Source organism: Scyliorhinus torazame, chromosome 3 (assembly GCF_047496885.1).
Source record: "Scyliorhinus torazame isolate Kashiwa2021f chromosome 3, sScyTor2.1, whole genome shotgun sequence".
NCBI classification, from domain to species: Eukaryota; Metazoa; Chordata; class Chondrichthyes; order Carcharhiniformes; family Scyliorhinidae; genus Scyliorhinus; species Scyliorhinus torazame.
Window position 1 is genome coordinate 268,305,191 of NC_092709.1, and position 24,579 is coordinate 268,329,769.

Sequence of the window (24,579 nt, forward strand, 5' to 3'; positions counted from 1 at the left end):
CACTCCGGCACCTGTTCGAGTATACAGAGGGAGAATTCAGAATATCCAAATTACCTAACAGCACATCTTTCGGGACTTGTGGGAGGAAACTGGGGCACCCGGAGGAAACCCACGCAGACACAGAGAAAACGTGCAGACTCCGCACAGACAGTGACCCAAGCTGGAATTGAACCCGGGACCCTGGAGCTGCGAAGCAACGGTGCTAGCCGCTGTGCTACCGTGCTGCCCACTAAGTGCTTGCACGCTTGACTATTATGCTTTAGATGCTTCTCAAGAGTTTCCTATCCTTATTGTTAGGACTAGATCCTGCATGGTCTTTTTTTTTTTGCTGAATCAAAACACAACGATCAAGTAACTGGTCCTGCCATTTCTCTTCTTTGCCATTTGCATTACTTTTATCCTATCCCATCTTCAGGACAATTAAAGTTACTGCATGTTCTCCTAAATAGTCTACATTTTCTTCAGTCTCCTTTCCATTAATTGTCCCCTCTCGACTCCTCCTCCCACTCTCACATCAATTTGTGCCTGTAATTCACCCCAATACTTTGTGCTTTTATGTACAGGGAACTCAGACATGTCTGTTGATTTGATCAACTTACTTTCACTGCCTCCTCCTACTCCTCATCATCCCTTCCTTACTATCTTGGTCTTTGGAGTGACTACCCTGCAAAATGCTTTACAGGAACCCTTCTCTTTTGCGTATGTAACTGAGCACAACAGTTGCTCCTCAAGCTCTTAAATGTTGAGTTTGAATATCAGCAGTTGAGAATATATCCTGCATGCATGGTCATCCAAGGCCTTCCACACTGGGTAGGTACCACATATCTTTGTTTAAGCAAAATAGTGATTCAATTCCTCAAGTATAATTTTAAGCAAACTGCACCTCAAGGTTGCCCTCATCTAAGTCCGAAATCGGCACTCTTTCAAGTACTATTAAAACAAAACATTCAATGGTGATCTTATGATTATATCATCTTAATGATCCAACACCAAGAAAAAGTAGCCAAAGAACAGTTAATCACATCATTTATTTAATCAATGAATTAATGTCACCAGCTCAAACAAGGCATGAAATGCACAAGTTTAAACAACTCATCTATTAAACAGCTAAGACAACATGCAATAAAAATCCTGTGTTTATTGGCCCAGTCACTGCCATTGAGGCTAAACTGCACACCACCTGATTTTTTGAACGCTACTCATATATGCATGCTAATAGTATACCAACATAGGATGTAGTTGGCAGAAATATTGATTTCCATTGTAAGAGAAAAATGACAATACTTTCAGCAAGCACCAAACTGACAATTTTCAATGGAAAAGTTTTACGAAAAAAAATTGAAAGAAAACTTGCATATACACAGTATCAATGAGCAATGATGATTGTAGGACATCATAAAGCAATTTGTAGCCATCAACTTAGTTTTGAAGTACAGTCAATTATAGTTGGGGAATTGAAGAACCTGAGTAAGGTCTCACAACTAGCAATGTGAAAATGACCAGATGTAATGCTGGTTGAGAGATAAATGTTGGCTAGGACACTGGGGAGAAGTCACCTGCTCCTCTTTGAAATAGTGCCATGGGATTGTTTATGCCTGCTCGAGTGGTAAATGGGGCTTTGGTTTACCATATCATCTCAAAGATGGCACGTCAACCCCGGGGGGGGGGGGGGGGGGGGGGGGGGGGGGGGGGGGCCTGATGATCAGGCCTTCTCCTCCCTGGTGGCCTGGAGACGGATTTTGCTGGGGTGGAGGGGCTCGGAACCTCCAAAGTCAGGAGTGTGGGTCAGCGACATGGCAAAGTTTCTCAGGCTGGAAAAGATCAAGTTCGCCTTGAGAGGTTCAACTCAGGGGTTTGCTCGGAGGTGGCAGCCGTTCATCGGCTTCTTCAAGGAAAATTGAACATCAGCACCGGGGAGAGGGGGTTGTCATTATTGCATCTACTTCAAATTTAAGAACAAAAACCAGAAGAGAGCCCCTAATGCTGGCTAATTTTTCAGACAAGAGGGACGCCTACTGAAGGACCCTTGCCTCCCATTTAAGTGTTTTATTTTCCAGCAGCTATATTTGTTTACAACACCATCCTGTAGAATTAGATTTTTTTTAAATACCTGATTGGATGTTTTTATAAACCAGGCAGACTTTCCCATTCCCATTGCAACAATCCAGCTCAAATATTCGACACTGTGAATTAAAATGGGGCTTCTCCACACGTTCTTCTTTACCTTAAAAAAAAAGGCTAATAATAGAGTAAAGCCCATCAAAAAACATATTTTCATCTCATTTGAACTGCAGTTCACATAACCAATGCCTATTAATTACAAATACAATTTGGTTGTGGGGGTGGGGGGGTGGTCAGTAAGAAAGTTCAGTCATCATTTTACACAAAAGTGTAGAAAACGGAATGACCAGCCTCCCCGAACAGGCACCGGAATGTGGTGACTAGGGGCTTTTCACAGTAACTTCATTGAAGCCGACTTGTGCAATAAGCGATTATTACTATAGTGCAGGAATCTCCTGTGGCCATTCTCAACAGATATACCACTTTGGATACAGTTGAGGGGAATGGCCTCTCGGGAAAACAGCAACAGCCAAACTCGTGGCACCACGGTTGGTTCTGCTGCAGAGGGGAGGGGTGATAAGAGTGACAGTGCAATAGTTATAGGGGATTCAATTGTAAGGGGAATAGACAGGCGTTTCTGTGGCCACAAACGAGACTCCAGGATGGCATGTTGCCTCCCTGGTGTTGGGTCAAGGGTGTTTCGGAGCGGGTACAGGACATTCTGGAAGAGGAGGGTGAACAGCCAGTGGTCGTGATACACATCGGTACAAACGACATAGGTAAAAAAAGGGATGAGGTCCGAAAAGCAGAATACAGGGAGCTAGGAAGGAAGTTAAGAAATCGGACCTTGAAGGTAGTGATCTCAGGATTACTATCGGTGCCACGTGCTAGTCAAGAGTAGAAATGACAGTATATATAGGATGAATACGTGGCTGAAGGGATGGTGTCAGGGGGAGGGTTTCAGATTCCTGGGGCATTGGGACCGGTTCTGGGGGAGGTGGGACCTGTACAAACTGCACGGGTTACACCTGGGAAGGACTGGAACTGAAGTCCTAGGGGGGCTATTTGCTAGCGCGGTTGGGGAGTGCTTAAATTAATGTGGCAGGGTGATGGGAACCGATGCAGGAAGTCGGAAGGTAGTAAAACAGGGACAGAAACAAAAGGCAGTAAGGGGGAAAAGTGTAAGGCAGAGAAGCCATAGTCAAAAATCAAAAAGGGCGACAGTAAAAGGTAGTGACTGAGGGGAGCTCAGTGAATAGGCCTAGTAATACTAAAAGGAATAAAACGGGAAGTAAAAACATGAATGGAAAGCAACGCGGCAGGTTGTTACATGAAGATATGGGTTCAACGACAAGGAAAATGAGGAGAAAGGTTAAGGGGAAAAATAACTTAGGAGAGGTTACTGATCAAGGTGTTAAGATTCAAAACAGAGGTATAAAAGCCAATATAAGTGTACTTTACGTGAATGCACGTAGTATTTGGAATTAGGTAAATGGGTTGATGGCGCAAATCATCGTGAATGACTATGGTTTAGTGGTCATTACTGAAATATGGTTAAAGGATTGTCACGACTGGAAGTTAAATATCCAAGGGTATCAAACTATTCGGAAGGACAGAGTGGATGGTAAGGGAGGTGGTGTCGCTCTGGTATTTAAGGATGACATCTGGGCAATAGTAAGGGATGACATCGGTGCTATGGACGATAACGTTGAATCCATTTGGGTGGGGCAGGCAATAAACAAAGAAATAACTGATGCATGTAGAAATCGTACAGCAGTTATCATGGGGAATTTTAATCTACATGTCGATTGGTTTAACCAGGTCAGTGAAGTCAGCCTTGAGGAGGAGTTTATAGAAACTATCCGCGATAGTTTCAGAGTACAGTATGTAATGGAACCTACGAAGGAACAAGAGTCCTAGATCTGGTCCTGTGTAATGAGACAGGATTGATTAATGATCTCATAGTTAGGGATCCTCTTGGAAGGAGCGATCACAATATGGTGGAATTTAAAATACAGATAGAGGGTGAGAAGGTAAAATCAAACACTCGTGTTTTGTGCTTTAAAAAAAGGAGATTACAATGGGATGAGAGAAGAGCTAGCTAAGGTAGACTGGGAGCAAAGACTTTATGGAAACAGTTGAGGAACAGTGGAGAACCTTCCAAGCGATTTTTCACAGTTCTCAGCAAAGGTATATACCAACAAAATGGAAGGACGTTAGAAAGAGGGAAAATCGACTGTGGATATCTAAGGAATTAAGGGAGAGTATCAAATTGAAGGAAAAAGCATACAAAGTGGCAAAGATTAGTGGAAGATTAGAGGACTGGGAAATCTTTAGAGGGCAACAGAAAGCTACTAAAAAAGATAGATTATGAGAGTAAACTTGCTCAGAATATAAAAACGGAGTAAAAGTTTCTACAAATATAAAAAACAAAAAAGAGCGGCTGAGGTAAATATTGGTCCTTTAGAGGATGAGAAGGGAGATTCAATAATGGGAGGAGGAAATGGCTGAGGAACTGAACAGTGGAAGACACAAATAACATGCCAGTGACTGATGGAAATGAGGCTGTGACAGGTGAGGACCTTGAGATGATTGTTATCACTCAGGAGGTAGTGATGGGCAAGCTAATGGGGCTTAAGGTGGACAGGTCTCCTGGCCCTGCTGGAATGCATCCCAGGGTGCTAAAAGAGATTGCTAGGGAAATTGCAAATGCACTAGTGATAATTTACCAAAATTCACTAGACTCTGGGGTGGTCCCTGTTAAGTAGTGGGTTAAGAGACATTGCAATTAGTTGTCTCATTTATGTTAAGTATCCATTAATTGACACTGATATGTAAAGGGGCTTCAGGTGGCCTCTGTCAGGTGGTGTGTTGTTAAGAGTTTTGTGCAGAGGCTGTGGAAGTGAAATAAATGGTGTTTGGTGAAAAGGAACAAGAACTTTAGACTCTTCATTTCACAGCAACTAAAACGTCGAACAGTCCCGGCAGATTTGAAATTAGCAAACGTGATACCACTGTTTAAAAAAGGAGGTAGGCAGAAAGCGGGTAATTATAGGCCAGTGAGCTTAACTTCGGTATTAGGGAAGATGCTGGAATCTATCATCAAGGAAGAAATAGCGAGGCATCTGGATGGATATTGTCCCATTGGGCAGACGCAGCATGGGTTCATAAACGGCAGGTCGTGCCTAACTAATTTAGTGGAATTTTTTGAGGACATTACCAGTGCGGTAGATAACGGGGAGCCAATGGATGTGGTAAATCTGGATTTCCAGAAAGCTTTTGGCAAGGTGCCACACAAAAGGTTGCTGCATAAGTTAAAGATGCATGGCATTAAGGGTAAAGTAGCAGCATGGATAGAGGATTGGTTAATGAATAGAAAGCAAAGAGTGGGGATTAATGGGTGTTTCTCTGGTTGGCAATCAGGAGCTAGTGGTGTCCCTCAGGGATCAGTGTTGGGCCCACAACTGTTCACAATTTACATAGATGATTTGGAGTTGGGGACCAAGTGCAATGTGTCCAGGTTTGCAGACGACACTGAGATGAGTGGTAAAGCAAAAAGTGCAGAGGATACCGGAAGTCTGCAGAGGGATTTGGATAGGTTAAGTGAATGGGCTCGGGTCTGGCAGATGGAATACAATGTTGACAAATGTGAGGTTATCCATTTTGGTAGGAACAACAGCAAAAGGGATTATTACTTAAATGATAAAATATTAAAACATGCTGCTGTGCAGAGAGACCTGGGTGTGCTAGTGCATGAGTTGGTTTACAGGTGATTAAGAAGGCAAATGGAGTTTTGTCCTTCATTGCTAGAGGGATGGAGTTTAAGACTAGGGAGGTTATGCTGCAATTGTATAAGGTGTTAGTGAGGTCACACCTGGAGTATTGTGTTCAGTTTTGGTCTTCTTACCTGAGAAAGGACGTACTGGTGCTGGAGGGTGTGCAGAGGAGATTCACTAGGTTAATCCCAGAGCTGAAGGGGTTGGATTACGAGGAGAGGTTAAGTAGACTGGGACTGTACTCGTTGGAATTTAGAAGGATGCGGGGGGGATTTTATAGAAACATAAAATTATGAAGGGAATAGATAGGATAGATGCGGGCAGGTTGTTTCCACTGGCGGGTGAAAGCAAAACTATGGGGCAAAGCCTCAAAATAAGGGGAAGTAGATTTATGACTGAGCTTAGGAGGAACTTCTTCACCCAAAGGGTTGTGAATCTATGGAATTCCTTGCCCAGTGAAGCAGTTGAGGCTCCTTCATTAAATGTTTTTAAGATAAAGATAGATAGTTTTTTTGAAGAATAAAGGGATTAAGGGTGATGGTGTTCGGGCCAGAAAGTGGAGCTGAGTCCACAAAAGATCAGCCATGATCTTATTGAATGGCGGAGCAGGCTCGAGGGGCCAGATGGCCTACTCCTGCTCCTAGTTCTTATGTTCTTAATCAGCCAATATCACTGATTGGTCAAATAATCTCCAAGGTTGTTTCTTTATCTCCAATCTTATTTTGAACCTATTCTTAAAATTGATCTTAACTGACCATTATCTTCTATATACCTCTTGTAGAATGCCCTGCAACAAACTAAATTATAAACAAAACCTGTCTGGTTTATCACAAGTGTGTAAAATGCACTGTTAGCAACATTAGAAATGAAAGTCCTATACATTTTATATAACATTCCTCTGTCTGTTATTTTAAAATCAAAGGTATTCGCCGGTTTAAAATAAATTAGTCAAGTCATTTTCCTTCCTCAGGGATTCCCAGAGAGGAAAATCACAACCAAGTTTCACTTGAGGGAGAACTACTCCATCACTGCACACTGCCAGCTATAGAGTTTGTGACTTTAGCTTTAAATTTCAACAACTGCTAAGGATAAGGAACGGACAGCGATGGGACAAGACAATACTGTACAATATCCCAAATCCCCCCCCCCCCCCCCACACTATATGTTTTGTGGCGTGGGAGGTGGCCCAAAATTGTCTGGCAGCAGGATCTTCTGTCAACAGGGTTTTCCATCTCGGCACCCGCCCCCGCCATAAATAAAATGGGACGCTAAGTAACTGGGTCAACTTATGCATTCAAAGCAACTACAAAACAGCATAGAGGTTCAGGAACAAGTAGCTTGCATGCTCATTCTGTCTAGGAACCTGTATAGCATCAGATGAAATAAAAATGTGTGTATGTAGCGACAATGGGAAGGAAGGAGAAATATAAAAGTTGTTGTGACTTTAGTCTGACTTGATAGCTGCTCTTGAGCCATGATATCACGGGAAACATATTACTGGCTATTTACTTTGGATCAAAATGGTGTTGTTCTCTACTGCAGCTATTTAAACCTGGAGATCAAAATTTTAAACATACACTATTTGATTCATTGGACCACTACTTTTCAAAATTGTACCTTCATCATCTGTATCATTTTCTAGGTCATCCAGAGTTGGTGCATTAGGCAGGTTGTAAATGGAAGATGTGCCCAGTCGACAAAGTGTTGAAATGCTGTTGATTATCATTGTACCCAACTGAGTGGTATTGCCTAAGACGGAAACACCACTTTGTCAGTGAAAACAAAAACAAACAAAAAATCATTTTGGCCATAAATCACATGGTGCAACATACCTTTGTATCCTATATCAATACAGCTACAGTGTCTCAAAACTGATGGGACCGAGGCGGTGTCAGCCTTTGAGATGGGTTATTTGGGTCAAACTGGGCTGGGTGGAGTCAAGGATCACTCAGAGCGCGGGAATAGACAAATGCCCGTAGTGGAGGCTGGATGTGGGGTTGTTGGTGGATGAGGTGGTGTGCGAGCGGGTGAGGGCAGCCATTTGGCACTACGTGGAGCTAAACGATACAGGGGAGATCTTGGTCGCCACATTGTGGGATGGGTTCAAGGCGGTGGTTAGGAGGGAGTTCATTACAATTTGGGCGCACAGGGAGAAAGCAGAGCGGGTGTAGATGGCAAGATGAGTGAACGAGATTTTGAGGGTGAGAGGTGGTATCCGGAGGCCCTGGAGGCAGAGGCTCCAGATGGAGTTTGGGCAGTTACGGAGGGCCAGAGGGGCAGTATATGAGTACAAGGAGTAAGCAAGTAGGATGTTGGCCCATCAGTTGAGGAAGCAAGAGGAGGCGAGGGAGATTGGCAGAGTGAGCGATGGCAAGGATAAGATGGACCCAGAGGGGCGGGGGAAGAGAGAGAGGCTGGGACCGTCCGACATCATTATTGAATGTACACGCCAAGCTGTTGGCGAAGGTGCTGGCCTCGCGAATCGAGTTCTGCAACCCGAGGGTGATAGGTGAAGATCAAACGGGTTTGTGAAGGGGAGGCAGTTGACGGCGAATGTGCCGAGGCTTCTTAATGTAATCAAGATGCTTTCGGATCGAGCGGAGGTGGAGATAGTAGTGGCGATGGACGCAGAGAAGGCGTTTGATCGGCTAGAGTGGGAGTACCTGCTGGAGGTGTTGGGGCGTTTGGGTTCGGGCAGGGGTTTGTAGACTGGGTCCAGTTGCTGCATAAGCCGCGAGTGTGCGGACAAACCAAGTGAGTCCAGGATACATCAGGGGACAAGGCAGGGGTGCCGCTCTCCCCGTTGCTCTTGTCATTGGCGATAGAGCTGCTGCCAGTGGCACTTAGGGCAACGAGGTACTGGAGAGGGATTGAGCCGGGGATGGGGATTGTGTCGAGCACAGGTCCCATTGTATGTGCACAACCTGCTGCTGTATATTTCAGAACCGTTGGGCAGTATTGGAGGCATCATGGGGATTTTAGAGGCATTTCAGGATACAAGTTGAATATGGGGAAGAACGAGGTGCTCCCGATTGAGGCTAGAGGGCAGGAAAGGAGGTATGGGGAGTTGCCGTTCAGGGTGGTGGGGGTAAGCTTTAGATTCTTGGGTACCCACATAATGCGGGATTGGGCTCAGCTGCACAAGTTAAACCTGGCTCGGCTGGCGGAGCAGATGAAAGTTGATTTCAAGAGGTGGGATGTGCTGCCACTGTCGCTGGCAGGGCAGGAGCAAGCAGGAAAAAAGACGGTGCTGCCAAGCTTTCTGTTTGTGTTCCAGAACCTCACCTTGGGAACCTCGTCCCCAAGGCATATTTTAAGAAGGTCAATGTGCTGATCTCTGGATATGTGTGGGTGGGGGGAGGCCTCACAGGTGAGGAGGGCTTTTCTGGAGCGGGGGTGGGGGGGCTGGCTCTGCTGAACGTGATGAATTACTACTGGCTGGCAAATATTGCTATGATTAGGAAATGGGTCGTGGGATCGGATGAAGGTGGCATCCTGTAGGGGAACATGTTTGAGGACTTTGTTGTCAGCACCTCTGCCATGCTAGCCGGCCAGAGCTCAGTGGTGGTGTCGGCCCTATGGTCTGTGGGGGCAGTAGAGGCAGCATTTGGGACTGTAGGGTGCCTTGGTGTGGGCACCAATCTGCTACAACCATAGACTTATGTGGGAGGGGGTTTGGCTATGAGGTTTTGTGGGTGGCGGCAGGAAGGGAATCAGCGGTTTGGCGATCTGTTCAAAGAGGGCAAATTTGTGAAGTTGGAGAATCTGGAGGAAGAGTATGATTTGCCCCGGGGGAACGGTTTTAGGTACCTGCAAGTCCGAGACCTTGTAAGGAGAGAGGTGCTGTCCTTTCCTGGGCTGCTGCCCCTGGGGTTGCAAGACAAGATACAGTCGATTGGCAAGCTAGGGGAGGAAAAGGTGTCCGAAGTCTACAAGGAATTGATGGATTGGGAGGGAGACCTGGTGGGGGACATAAAGCGTAAGCGGGAAGAGGAGCTGGGAAGGGACGTAGGGGCCGAGATGTGGGCAGTAGCCTTGCGGAGGGTGAATGCGTCCTCATCATGTGTGAGGCTAAGCCTCATCCTGTTTAAAGTAATACATAGGACACATAGGACTGGCAGGGTTTCGCAGATGTGATGTCCGAACGGCTGGGGTGAAGGTGGTCCCGAGCCCAGAAGTGCCGATATTCGGGGTGTCAGAAGACCCAGGAGGCTAATGTTTTGGACTTTGTCCCCCTGATAGCCCGGAGACGGATTTTGCTTGGGTGGCAGGACTCGGAGCTGCCAGAGGCGGGGAGGTGGGTAAGCGACCTTGCAGAATTCCTGAGGCTGGAGAAGGTCAAGTTTGTCTTGAGGGGGTTGATGGATGGGTTCACCCGGAGGTGGAAGCCGTTTATTGATTTCTTTAAGGATTGAGGGGTCAGCAGGGTGGTGGTAAGGGGGTGAAAATGGGAAGACGGGATGGGAGAAGTGGGCAGTATTGGGGAGCGGGGCAGTATTGGGGGCGGGGGGGGGGGTAGTTGGTGGTTTATAATGCTGTTGTTCTTCTGCTTTTGTTTGTTTATATGAAAATGCCTTGAATAAAATATATTTTAAATTCCATTTTAATTGTGGTCACTAGAATTTATAATAGATATATAACAATAAGTATATTAACATGACAAAAAGCAAACTTAATTATTTTTGTCTGCACAGGTAGAATAATCCCACCTTCTAACTCTGCTTTTCTTGAATACCTCACTTGACAATACTACATGTGCAATGTGATGGGAAACTGACTAGTATAAACATAAGAATTTGACCATATAGATACACAACAGAAGCTCAACTGTCTTACCATCAAATTTTATACTCCAGGTCATCAAAAAACCATCAGTCATTTGGTAAAAATTCCGTAGATCCTCTGGAAGCAAACAGCAATTTTTCTGCAAGCATAAACAGCTGAATATTTCAGGTTCAGGTTTAAATAAAACAAAACAGTTCTAAACCAAGCTTTTCAACTGAAGTAGTTATAGAATATATTGGATCTTTTAAGTTGCTGGCAGGGATAGATTAAATGCCACTTATAAAAACTCAACAAGCATTTCTCCTGCTGCTCCCCATGATAAGTTGGAGGGATATGGGGCACAAATCTGGTTCACATAGCATCAGAGCTATTGTAGCCATAGTGCCATTGTATCACACACCATGTACGGGCATGCTGCCAGCTGCTTCCTGCACCAACTAAGGGCAGAAGAAAGGAATATGCAGGTGCATCATCTACGTGCACTACAATAGCTTGAATCAATGCTATCCTGGTATCACGGAGCCCAAACCAGCTGATGCAATGCCAGGATTAAAAATGTTCTTGATTAAAGTCCAGCCGACAAATTTATACATCACTCGCCAAAGGTCAGGTGTGCAAGTTGGGACTTGAATCTGTGCTAATTAAAGGTGGTAAGGTGCTTTTCAGTAACTTCGTAGACAGAGTAGGTGGGAGCTCTGTGCTGGGTTCCGGGAAGGTTTTTTTCGCTAGTGTTGCTAAATGATCGATGAAGAAAAACGACTAGACGGCCCACATATGGGAACAGTTCTTTCATTGCCTCAAACTCTGCAGCGAGACCAGGAAAAGCAATGAAGAAAGCAGAGACGGCAAACTTGGCGAGGAGGGAGGTGGGATGACAGAACAGGAGGGGGCATTTTGGACACCATGTAACTAGACAGTATGCCAGGCAGTGATTGGGGGATCCACTTCCATGTCCCAACCTGGACTCTCATCCATTTCACACCCACAATCCCAAAGGGTCCTTTCTCAACATTCAGCAATGAAGATCACCAACAAGAACCTTCACAAAAATCTTTATGTAACACATCCAAATATATAAACTACAACAGTTTTATCACTCTTGTGCTATTCCAGTGGTTACAGGATTACCAAATGAGTCTGTTTTATTGAATTACATTCTATGATTGCTACACGGGACCAATTTCTGTGATACCTTCCATTTTTCTGAAAACTGTAAACCAATGGGCCAGGCAGCTCAGGCACAAGTGTGTTCTCCCACTCTGTGTGATTAGTAGGCTGATCTCATCAATTTTCACACCTGTGCCCATAAAACAGGGCATACAAATGATCACATTAGTTTTCTTTTTTAAATAAAGTACAATATCATAGAATGTGCCATGTATTATGTTGGGACCAAAAAGGCAAAAACTCTGCTTTATTGCTTTTGTAAATTAATGTTCTTTTAAAAATATTTTGTTCTTTTTAACTAAGAAGAAATACAGTATGCTGCATGGAATGATGGCATGCTTGACGAAGTTTAGTAAAACTGGGCTTTGAAAGCATTGATAGTATATGCAGTGGCTTGGTATAACTCAGGTGGGCTTGGCCCTCCATGCATCAGAACATTTGTAGAGCTGCCAATCTGCTCAATCATACCCTCAACTCCACCTGTGATTCCCTTGTCCCCATTAAACTATTAATCTCTCTCACCTTGATCGTTCCGTCTGGAATGCAATGGCCCCAGACATCTCAATTCCCTTGAATCCAAGGCATTAAATGTTTATAGTGGACAATTAGATAAGTCATTCAATGCTGGATCTAGTTGGATTACATAAAACACTATTGGGTCCTCCTCACCTCTGTCAAAACACACTAACTTAGGATCATCCTTGAATACAAGGGATAATCCATGATTTATCTTCACCAATCATCCTTGAATACAAGGGATAATCCATGATTTATCTTCACCAATACAAACTGTCTTCTTAAAACCACCTCTTCATTTACCTCCAAGTGTGAGGAACCGATGGACTTCTCTTAGGAGTTACTAAGATTGAAACGATCCATTCATATACTTCTGCCACTTTACTCTTTTCCTAGTTCACCAGGCCAGGCTATCCCTAAAGTTACTGTGGTCCAGCCCTGAACCTTTATTTACTTTCTCTCTTATCTCCCTGCATGCTCTCTTTGAGCTAATCTTGTCCACGAGGCCAATATCCTGCTATGAAATTAAATGACATTAAAAGAAAATCGCTTATTGTCACAAGTAGGCTTCAAATGAAGTTACTGTGTAAAGCCCATAGTCGCCACATTCCGGCGCCTGTTCGGGGAGGCTGGTACGGGAATTGAATAGTGCTGCTGGTCTGCCTTGGTCTGCTTTAAAAGCCAGCTATTTAGCCCTGTGCTATGCCAACCGTAGTCCCACTGAATTGAGTCCCTCTTCGTGGGTACTGCCCCACACTCCTCTCAGAAAACCCATGCTTCACACTCTGCCCTCGTAAACTACCAGAACAAAATCAAACTGCTTTTCCTTTTCAAAGTCCTTGAATGAGTTGTCAACCTTCCAAATCTGTGCCCATATTTTCTGCAATTCCACGTTTAAACCCTCCAATCAGGTTTCCACAACATTGAAATGGTTCTTATCAAAGTTATAAATTGCATTCAATGATCATCACTTTTGGTAAACTATCACTACTCATCTATCTCAATCTGTCTGCTGCCATTAACACAATTCCATAAACCAACAACATCCTGGGAGGGGTTACCGTTGACTAGAAACTTCTTTGTCCAGTCATAAATACCTTGGTTGTAACAGCAGGTCAGAGGCTGGGAACCTGAAGCGAATAACTCACTTCCTGACTCCCCAAAGCTGGCCATCACCTATAAGACACAAGTCAGGAGTGTGATAGAATACTCTCCACTTGCCTGAATTGAGTGCAACTCTAACAACATTCAAGAAACATAGAAAAAATAGTACTTAATTTGGCTCTTCTGAGCCTGTCCCGCCACTCATTATGATTATCCAACTCAGCTTTCCCCCCATATCCTTTGATCCCTTTCACTCCATGAGCTATATTTAACTCCTTCTTGAAAACATACATCAAGCCTCAATTGCTGTCTGTAGTGGCAACTTCCGCAGGCTCACTACTCTCTCGGTAAAGACATTTCTCACCTCAGTCCTAAATAATTTATCTGTATCCTTAGACTTAGTCAAGAAGCTTGACACCACCCAGGACAAAGAAACCCATCATCCCATTTAAACATTCACTCCCTCAGCAGCCATTCCAAGACTTTATGGTCACCACTGCATAGTGGCTCGAGTGTACCATTTATAAAATGCACAGCAGCAACTCGCTAAGCCTCTTTCGACAGCACCTTCCAAACCCACATCTATGTAGAAAGGCAAGGGCAGCAGATGGAATACCAAAACCAGCAAGTTTCCCTTCAAGCCACAAAATATTCTGGCTTGAAATTATATCGCCATTTGTTCACTGTTGCCGAGTCAAAAACCTGGAACTCTTTTCCAAACCATATCCTGGGTCTACCTACATGACAGGGACTGCAGCGATTCAAGAAATTCCCTCATCAGCTCTCAAAAGGCAATAAGTGTTAGTCTTACCAGTGACACTCACATCCCATGGATGAATTAAAGAAAAACCGTTGACCACACCATCCTCCTACAATTCTTCTCCTCCATTGTCTTACTGGAGGAGACTGAAGTTGCCAATTCCATCCAGTTGTAACCAGAAAACAACTGCAATGGCCTATTTTACCATTCCCACATCATGTAACTCTAAGGTCGTCTAAGAATCTATCCGTGGCTTTTTACTTTTCACTTACATACTGCCCAATGGTGACATCACTGTAACTTTCTCAATCTTTTTGATCAATTTTGGTCTCTTGCATGTCCCCGGTTTTGATCAGGTCACCTTGATGGTCTTTGTTTCAGTAACTGAAGATCAGGAATACTCTTTCTAAACCACTCTGCCTCTCCACCTCTCTGTATTTCCTTAAGACTGTCGTTAAAACATACCTCTGAGAAAATGTTTGGTCACTTGGTCTCATACTTCCTTGTGTGTCAAATTCTACTTTTGTATCAAAGATTTCTTCATAAAACATTCAAATGGGAATGGTTTTATACAAAATAACGACTATAAAAGGTATTCATTGGCTGTAAAATGCTTTGACATGCCTGCTTGTCGTGAAAAGCGCTTTATAAATGAAAAACATTTTTTCCCTTCTTTTGGTTTATGTTGTTCCTAGATGATGCTGAGTGTGGGAGAGAAAAGAAATTGTGAAGAATTATCCAGAGACAGTTAAATGAGTGTATTCTGTCTGGGACTTGGAAAATAATTTATTTTCCCTTACCAACAGCAGTTTTGTAAATGACCATGTACATAATCAAAAGTTAAAACAGAAATTGCAGGAAATTCCCAGAGGGACGAGAAGGAACTTCTTCACTCAAAGAAAGGACTGTGAATCTTTGTCATTCTATACCCCAGAAAGTTCTGGATGCTTCATTATTGAATATATTTAATACCGAGTGGGACAGATTTTTGATCTCTCTGGGAATCAAGGGATATGGGATGGCAGGAAAATTGTGCTTATGCTGATCAACCACGACCATATTGATCTGCCCCTATTTCTTATGATTTAAGTGGATGACAGTATTTCTATAACAAAGACTATGATAATAATTTGACCTCCTATGACGGACTTCTCTGCAGGTCAGCACTTTTGAGAAACTACAACTAAAAGGATCCAACACGGCGACCATTAACAAAGAAAAGCAATAGCTTCTTAATATATGAAGTTGTGCAATACAAATCTACATTGTAGAGAATACTGCTGTACATACACAATGTAGAATATTGTATTGATGACAGTTACAACAGCTTTGTCAAAAGTGAAAAAGACACAGGTTACACAACCACTAATACAATCAAGTGCATGAATGTTACATTTGTCAATGTTATGACCTTTTTAGTTATTATGCACGTTTTATGTGAGGTTTTGTGTGCTGTTAAGTGACAATTAATAATCAACTGTATTCTTTGGTTAGCAAATGTAAATATCATTAATAGATAACATCAAAACAATGCTTTGATTTGACAGGAACAATGCGTAGGAGCTCCAAAACATTATCTAAAAGAATCTTTTCTGAGAAGTGTTGCTAACTTTGCCTTAGTTCAATTGCTCTGTTTTATTACCTTTGCTCGAGTCGCCAGGTATCTTTATACCGCCACATGGTTCAAGTCCGAGTAATGATCAATAATCCAATACACTGATTAGTAAGGTTTAAATCAAAGCACATTTATTATATACAGTAATCGCTACTCATGCATACATTCTACGTTTAAGCTACTTCTACAACCAACAGGCCTATACTTAACTTGGAACTGTCCCACCAGGTCAGGGAAACAAATGGCCTTTCGTTTGGGTTCTGAGCCTGCGGGATTCGAAGTTGGTACAGATTGGTAGCTAGGAGCGCCTATCTCGTAGCGAGCGTTGAATTAAGACTTACGGTTTCAACCTTCACTGCTCCGGTCACGATCAATGTTGGTTCGTTGTTGCTGGGTGACCCGGGCAGGAAGGAGAGCTCAAGAGGAGCTGCTGAAGAGTGAAGAGCTGAGGAAGAAGAGCGACTTGAACTTGGGGCTCAATTCTTATAGTCCCCAGGGGCTTCCCACCTTTCGGGGTGGACCCTGTACCTGGTCCCAAGTGATTAGACTTTGTCCCAATCGCTTGGTTCGATTTTCTCCAATGCTGGAGCGGCTCCCTGATCGATGGGCGGTCTTGAGGTGCTCGTTCACCTCCTTTTGTGTAGGCTCCTGCTGGCGCCGAAGAGTCTGGTTTTGCTTTGTGTGTCTAAATGCTGCTTATTATTTCCGGGGATTGCTCATTAGTATGTAGATGGCTGTTGTTTTGTTATGCTGATGGTTGCTGGTATCGATAGTGTCTGGCCTTTCCAGAGGTAAATACACAGCCAACCTGCAGCTGCTGTTTTTTGTCTTGTTGGCTGACTTTCCCATCAGCCTTTGCCGTTTTGAATCGGGAGTTGGCCATTTTAAGTGGCCACATCCCCTCCTTGTGATCCTAACGCGAAGCGTGAAGGATCACATAACTATGTTGCTTTCCATTCCCTGACCTGGGGGGAGGGGGCACTTCCTTCATGGCCTCTGCACTGACCAAAGCTATGCAAAAAAATTTTAACTGACAATTCTAAGGGCGCTATGTCAAACAGGGACATGCATTACAAAACAATAAACTGGGAATCTCTAACTATTCTTAGTACACTACACTCACTTAAACATTTCATCATTCGACCTTCCTCAACCATACAAACACACAGTTTTCCTGGCTTGGCAGTCAAGCTCAGGATCGTACAATTTGCTCATGAACAGTTCTTCACATTTCTTTATTTACAATAAAACCGCAAATGAGTGCTCTTTATTATAGATCGCGGGGGTCGGGGGTCTGGTCGTATCCAAAAATAGGGGATCTTGATCCTATATACCGGGGTTCGAGCGCGGTAGGCTCTCCTTCTCCATTTCCTTAGACGCATAGTCTGCATGATGCAGCAGAGTATCGCTACTACTATAAGGTTTCTATTACATATGACAGAGAGTACCAGGTTATAAACCTGGCACACCAAGATGATGTGGTGTCGCTGGTGACTGGGCTCTGGGTACTGTGGGGAAGTGAAACATTAACGGCTGGGGGGCTTGAAGTCATGGGGTTCGCGGTCACTCGCAACCAAATGTCCATTATTATGGTGATGATCCATGTGAAGGAAGTCCTCATGGCTCTCCTCTTTCCTTTTTTTTGTCTTTTCTTCTCCGGTCCTGGAGTTTCTGGAGTTCTGTGGAAACAAGCATTGTGTCTGTAACTATCTTTGTTTAACATCTCGTACAATAGTCTGTCTGTCCTTTAGTGCCAATTACTCCCTTTATAATTGGTCACTATGTGTGACTCCCTCATTTTCTTTTTCAAAAAAATAGAATTTTAGGACAAAACACACTTCCAAATAATGAACCAGTGCGAGCCGTCTCGCAGACTGCGCGATTTACCTTCCAAATGTTTCAGGATGTAAATGGCATGTGGCTGGCAACCTAAGGGTTACCTGAAACAAAACAAAACTTTTTGAACTAAAATTTCCCAAATTAGGTGCGTATGGGCTGCGACGGGCAAGAGTTGGATGGAGTCCCCGGGTAGGACGGCTACCAATGCCGTGTCTCTCCTACCCAAGCGTAGTTGACCAGAGGGGGGTTCCTAGGCAGGGCGGGTCCCAAGCCGATTCTCCACTGCCTGAGCAACCGATAAGAACGGGCAAGAAATGTAGTCATCGTGGTGGAGCTGCCGTAGTGGTTCTTTCCCTTGAACCAGAAGGGCAGTTATGAACGGGCATCTGGTACCTTAACCAGTCTCTGCAGACAAGCTCGTTCCGCTGAACTAGTGTCTGGCAATAGTGAGTCTCTGTGGGCAAGTCCTCAGAGGTTTCGGCCGAAAGGGGGTGGGGCAGTGGACATTTTTTTCCTGTCTGACAAACAACATTTAACAAACTTACAAACAACATAAAACATTCTGCAGGTTCCATCAGAAAGGACATCACTTCTCCCAACCGGTTCCTTTAAAACATCATCTGGACACCTCAGTTCTCGGTTGCGAACAGGGTCGCAAAGGGGTTCTCGTTCTGGGAGTCAGACCCGGGTGCCAAACTCTCGAGTGTATCAGGGCTGAATGGGCTGCATGGTGTGAGGTGGGGTCGCTCTCGTCGTTGCGGAACAAGTTATCTCGGTGTCAATAGTTGGTGTCTAGCTGTGTGGGGACGGAATCGGGGTCGTCAGTGTAGTTCGGTGGTCGGTGGTGGGGTTTGTTCAGGAAAGTGATCATGAAGGGATAACTTGGATCGTAGTCGGAATCGCTGGGTGTGGGTCCTGTTGCATGGGGACAGTAGGGAGGCGTGCTGTGGCTATTGTCCGAGTCACAGTCGCTGTCTCTGCTGCTGCAGTCTGTGGGCGCTCCGGGGCGGAGTGTATATTACGGGGGTGGAGTCGAGGTCGAGTCCGTGGCTGGGCTGGACGTGTTGGGGCATGGTAGGGTTACGTTGGCGGTGGGCGGGGTGTGGTGTGCTGCGTCGAGCATGACGTGGTGTGCGTGGTTAGACTGTGTTCCATATGCCTTCAGCTGGTTTATATGGAACCACGCAGTCTTCCGTTGGGGTACTTTATTTTATATACGGAAGGGCTTAATTTATCCGCAATGGAGTACGGACCCGAGTATTTTGGTGACAGGAATGTGCTGGGGTTATATAGAGAGCACAACTTGCTGTCCTATACTGTACTCAGTCGCATGCACCGTCTTGTTGAAACAAGCCTTGCTCAGTTTCTTCCTTGCGCCCAATTTTACTGCGGCTGCTAGCTGAGCCGTTTTAACATTTTCCACTAATTGTTGTACTGCTTTCTCGTGTGTGAGGGCTGTCACTTTGGGGCTGGTCAAGTCTAAACCTAATAGATATTCTGTGCCTTTCATGGGGCGTCCGGTCATGAGGGTGTGTGGGGTGTAACCTGTGGAAGTAGAAATTGTATTACGCAGAAACATCAGCGCAAAAGGGAGGACTGAGTCCCAAGTGGTGTTGTTCTGGACCATTTTTCTGAGGGTGGATTTTAGGGTCCGATTCATGCGCTCCACGATACCACTCGACTGTGGGTGGTATGCTATGTGGAATTGTTGGGTGATGCCAAATATCGTGAGGACGTTCTGCATGACACGTCCCGTAAAATGGGAGCCTTGGTCGGATTCAATGCTGCTGGGGAGTCCCCATCTTGTAAAGATGTGGTGGGTCAAAATCTTGGCTGTGGTTTTTGCAGTGTTCGTGCAGGCTGGGAATGCTTCCACCCATTTCGTAAATGTGTCAATTACCACATGTACATATTTATAGCCATTCCTGCAAGGGGGCAATGGTCCTATAAAATCAATCTGGAGGTTAGTCCAGGGGCCATTAACGGGTAGGGTGTGGCTGAGTTGAGCCTTTTTGGCATATCTGTCAGGGTTATTCTGGGAACAGATAAGACAATTTTCTATGTCGTGGTTTACATCTTCCTTTAAATTCGGCCACCAACAAAGCTGCTTGAGATGGGCTGTAGTGGGATCGATTCCCTGATGTCCATGACCGTCATATAACAAACAAATCAGTTGATTCCTGTCCTATTCAGGAACCACATAAAGGGTGTCTTTTAACACCACACCGTCATGTGTCGTCAGTACATTTTTGAACCTCTCATGGGGTGCTGGATATTTTCCTTTTACAATCTCCCTGAGATTGCTATCCTGCTTCTGGGCCTTCACTAGATCCTCGATCTTTGTCTGCGAGACCTGACCTGCATTCACTGGTGCGCTTTCGGGGGTTGTCCAAAAATATCCATGCCTGGAACCTGCTTTATCCGGTGCGGCGGCTTTCACATTTCCGGTAGGGGGGGGGGGGGGGGGGGAGTGGAGGGGAGAGGAGGAGGAACGATGGTGACTGCGAACTTTAATTATCCCAAAAGTCCTGTTCTGGGCTCTCTCTAAAATGTGATGGAGCAATGGGGCTGAGGGGAGGGGTTTTCCGTCTGCAGAAACAAATCCACTTCTTTCCACAGGGGCAGGAATTCCGTGAGGCTGTTGCAGACATAGAGGCTGTTCGAGTAGATGTCTGCTGGGCTGGGGAAGGAATCTGGGTGTTCCACTATATATGCGATGGCAGCTAGTTCTGCTGCCTGCACGCCGAAGTGGCCTGGAAGTTTTAACAATATTTCCTCAAGGGCCGTGTCCCTGCGCATCCTCGACATAGATACCGCAACCTATTATGCGTTTCCCATCCAAGACTGTGGAAGATCCATCCACATAGATCTTTATGGGCTCACACATGTCCGTGTGCTGGGGGCTCTGGGTTGAACTACCTATCTTTCTGGTGGGTGTCTTAGCAATAAAGAAGCCTGTGTTGTGGTGTGGAGAGATAATCTCGCATTCATGGGGGGGTTCCGGGGTACTGTAAGTTGTCGGCTAAATAGGGGTGCGTCTTTGTCCTTATAACAGTGATGTCCCGTCCCTGCAAGAGAAGGGTCCATCTCGCTGCTCTAATCTGGCTTACTGTACGGTCCTTGAGTCGTCCGTCCAGTAAAAGTTGGGTGGGGGTGTGTTCGGTGAGATTTGTGATGGGGTTCAGTCCGGTAATATATGAAAAGTACTGCACTGCCCAAAATACTGCAAGCAGGTGTCTCTCACAGGCTGAAAATCCCTGCTCCACAGCATCTAAAATTCTGGAGGCGTAAACTACGGGCCTTAACTGTTCCTGGAGGAGCACGGCCGAAAGGGTGCGGTCTGTGGTTGCAACCTCTATGGCATAAGGGGAAAGCGGGTCTGGAACTTGTAGTGCGGGGGTTACTATGAGTGCCTGTTTTAAAGAGTCCACAGCATCCGTATGCTGCGGAAGCCATTCCCAGGGGTCTCCCTTCTATAGAAGGCCTGAGAGGGGCGCTGCCTTGCTGGGGAAACCGTCAATGTGGTTTCGCCAGTAGCCAACCAGTCCTAAAAACGACCGGAGGGCTGAAACGTTCTGGGGAAGGGGCAATTTAGCAATCGAGTCAATCCTTTTATGCTCGAACTTGCGTTTACCATGTGTGATAATTGTCCCCAAATATATCACTTTTTCTTCCAAAATCTGGGCCTTTTTGGGGTTGGCTTTACAACCGATTGAGTGTAATAGTTCCAGGAGTTCGGACAGAAGCTCAATGTGCTCTTCCTTGGTGTGTCTGCTGTAGTAGGTCGTCTACACACTGTACCAGACATTCGGGGCGAGAAAATTTGGCTAAACCATTTGCCAGCTGTCGGTGGAAAATGGAGGGGAAGTTGTGGAATCCTTGTGGCAGGCATGTCCACGTGTACTGCTTTAAAGGTGAAGGCAAATTTGTACTGGCACGCCTTTGCAATGGAATGGACCAGAATCCATTACTGACATCCAAAACCGTAAAGAATCGGGAATTGAGTCCCTGCTTGAGCATGGTCTCGGGACTTGTTACTACTGTGGGGGCTGCTGCGGGGGTGACTTTGTTGAGTTCCCGGTAATCGATGGTCAGTCGCCATGATCCATCGGGCTTTCTCACTGGCCAAATCGGGGCATTATTAGTGGAGGCTACTGATCTACGTACACCCTGCTCTAATAAGCTTTCTATTACCGTGGGGATTTCTCCCTCTGCCTCTTGGGGAAATCCATACTGTTTTTGGGGTCAAGGGTCAGGTCCTGTTATTTTTACGGAGCCAGTCATCTGTCCACAGTCGTGCTTGTGGGTCGCGAATACTGCCCTGTTCTTTTGCAGAACTGCCCTAACCTGCTTGTCCGTACTAAGTGTGGTCGGGTTGAACCAAAATTCGCCGTACATGGTCGCCTGATGCTTAACTGTGGCAAAGAAATGGTGGGGGTCGGATGTGGGGAGGAACGGTGTGATCTTATCGCATGCGTCCCGTAATTGGGTCACTGTTAAGGGGGTAGAGTATAGAAATTCCTCATTGTCCGATGTGGCTGTGCGGTGGGTGGTTACTGGGTTCATTGGAGCTTGAACTATCTGCTGTGTGGGGGGTTGGGGCACTTTCCTCTTTTGTGGCTTTCCCTGCGCACATGTTCCCTGAACATATCTCTGCGCTGTTTCGTTCAATTCTTCCCAATCAGGGCCGTCTTCCTGATCTAATTTTTCTCCAAAGGTTTCCTGGAAACCTTTCTGAACTGAAAGCAGCGATTGCAGCTCTGCAATCTGCTTCCGGCACTTTGCGTGATCTAGCGTGCTTTGTCTTTGTTCTGTGGTGGCAGCATGGAGTGCTCTTAATGCTGCCTTTAGATCGCTGCACTGTCTCTGTAATGCTTCTGTTTTTCCGTTTCTTCACGTACCAGGACGGCACGTTGCGTGTCCTGATATGCCTTTTCGTATTGAGACTGGAAGCTGCTCAAGTGCGCCAGACAAGACTGGTGTGCCCTTTTGGCATCCTCCACCTATCCATCTTTTGCTGCCAACTTCCTTCTCAATTCCAAATTCTCCTTTTCTACCTCGCTTACATCGACCTTACTCATTCGATGTATGCCCTCAACTTCTTTCCGGAGCGTCCTAACGACCTCTTCTGTGCCTCGCAATTGTGCCAAACAGGACACGATTGCCATTGGCTTGCGAGCTTTCCCCAAGCTCTTTTTGTGGATCTAGCTCAGGTTCTCCCACCAAGTATGTCCTATACTCCCGGGGCCTGATTCCTCATTATCACAGAATTAATTCCAAAGGGGCCATCCTTTCCCTTTGAGAGATTTGCTGATCTCTTCCTCCCAAATGGGACATTGTCCCACTCTACTGCTGCTGGTCGCTGCGACCGCAAATTCCTCTGGGTTCATGAGGCGCTGCATTGCCTTCTTTCCTATCCAAATGATGCTCTTCAAAGTTGGGACAGGGGCATTAATCCGAATGCTGCTCTTCAAATTTGGGACAGGGGTATTAAGGCGGTGCTGTAAATACGGGTACGGCTTTTGCTACTTTCCGAAATACAAACTTCCGACAGTTTTGTCGCAACAAAAAAATCTATCAGTTTTACCTTATCGCCTGGTTAGTTACGCATGCATACACACACTTCCGAATTTATGAGTATTGATCAGAGCTGCTTGAACACGTGTGATTTTCTGTTGCCAATTGGATCTTTAATTCAAATTCTGGGTTCTCCCGGAGTGGTTTTCCACTTCTACATCGGATCCCGTCAGGATGTCGCCAAATAATGTTGCTAACTTTGCCTTGGTTCAATTGCTCTGTTTTATTACCTTTGCTCTTGAGTCGCCAGGTATCTTTATGATACCGCCACATGGTTCAAGTCCGAGTAATGATCAATAATCCAGTACACCGATTAGTAAGGTTTAAATCAAAGCACATTTATTACACAGTAATCGCTGCTCGTGCATAAATTCTACGTTTAAGATACTTCTACAACTAACAGGCCTATACTTAACTTGGAACTGGCCCACCAGGTCAGGGAAACAAATGGCCTTTCGTTTGGGTTCTGAGCCTGCGGGATTCGAAGTTGGTACAGATTGGTAGCTAGGAGCGCCTATCTCGTAGCGAGCATTGAAGTAAGACTTACGGTTTTGACCTTCACTGCTCCGGTCACGGTCAATGATGGTTCGTTGTTGCTGGGTGACCCGGGCAGGAAGGAGAGCTGAAGAGTGAAGAGCTGAGCAAGAAGAGAGACTTGAACTTGGGGCTCAATTCTTATAGTCCCCAGGGGCTTCCTTCCTTTCGGGGCGGACCCTGTACCTGGTCCCAAGTAATTGGACTTTGTCCCAATCGCTTGGTTCAATTTTCTCCAATGCTGGAGCGGTTCCCTGATCGATGGGCGGTCTTGAGGTATTCGTTCACCTCCTTTTGTGTAGGCTCCTGCTGGCGCCGAAGAGTCTGGTTTTGCTTTGTGTGTCTAAATGTTGCTTATTGTTCCCGTGGATTGCTCATTAATATGCAGATGGCTGTTGTTTTGTTATGCTGATGGTTGCTGGTATCAATAGTGTCTGGCCTTTCCAAAGGTAAATACACAGCTAACCTGCAGCTGCTGTTTTTTGTCTTGTTGGCTGACTTTCCCATCAGCCTTTGCCGTTTGCCATTTTGAATCGGGGGTTGGCCATTTTAAGTGGCTACAGAGGCAAATCAAAAGTTAAGTGTACAGATCATATCCAAAGTAAAAAGGTCAGATTGCTCACCTGCTCCCATGAGACAATCATATGACGTTCTGCTGGTTCCTTTTCCACATATCGAACTTCTGTCACACCAGGTCGACTTTCTAAAATGTTAGAAGTCTCGGTAAGTGGGGTTTGTAGACACCTTTATTACCACACTTCAATTGTTTTGTTAACTGCAGCTGTTATTTAAATTGATTTATTTAGTTTTGGAGCTTCTCACCAAATTCACCCATTAGAATTCAA

At 45.2% G+C, this 24,579-nt stretch overlaps 1 protein-coding gene across 2 annotated transcripts in view; it reads right to left on the reverse strand.

Moving 5' to 3' along the window:
- The window catches only part of tpgs2 (tubulin polyglutamylase complex subunit 2), a 52,773-nt gene that overhangs the window by 25,778 nt on the left and 2,416 nt on the right, over positions 1 to 24,579 (reverse strand). Inside the window, exons 2-5 of one of the 2 annotated variants that reach the window (XM_072497234.1) lie at positions 24,358 to 24,437; positions 10,674 to 10,761; positions 7,455 to 7,586; positions 2,111 to 2,224 (exon numbers count right to left, since the gene is read on the reverse strand). In XM_072497234.1, coding sequence (XP_072353335.1) covers positions 2,111 to 2,224; positions 7,455 to 7,586; positions 10,674 to 10,761; positions 24,358 to 24,437 — 414 coding nt within the window. The remainder of the gene's footprint in view (positions 1 to 2,110; positions 2,225 to 7,454; positions 7,587 to 10,673; positions 10,762 to 24,357; positions 24,438 to 24,579) is intronic. The other variant, XM_072497235.1, reaches the window with a different exon arrangement.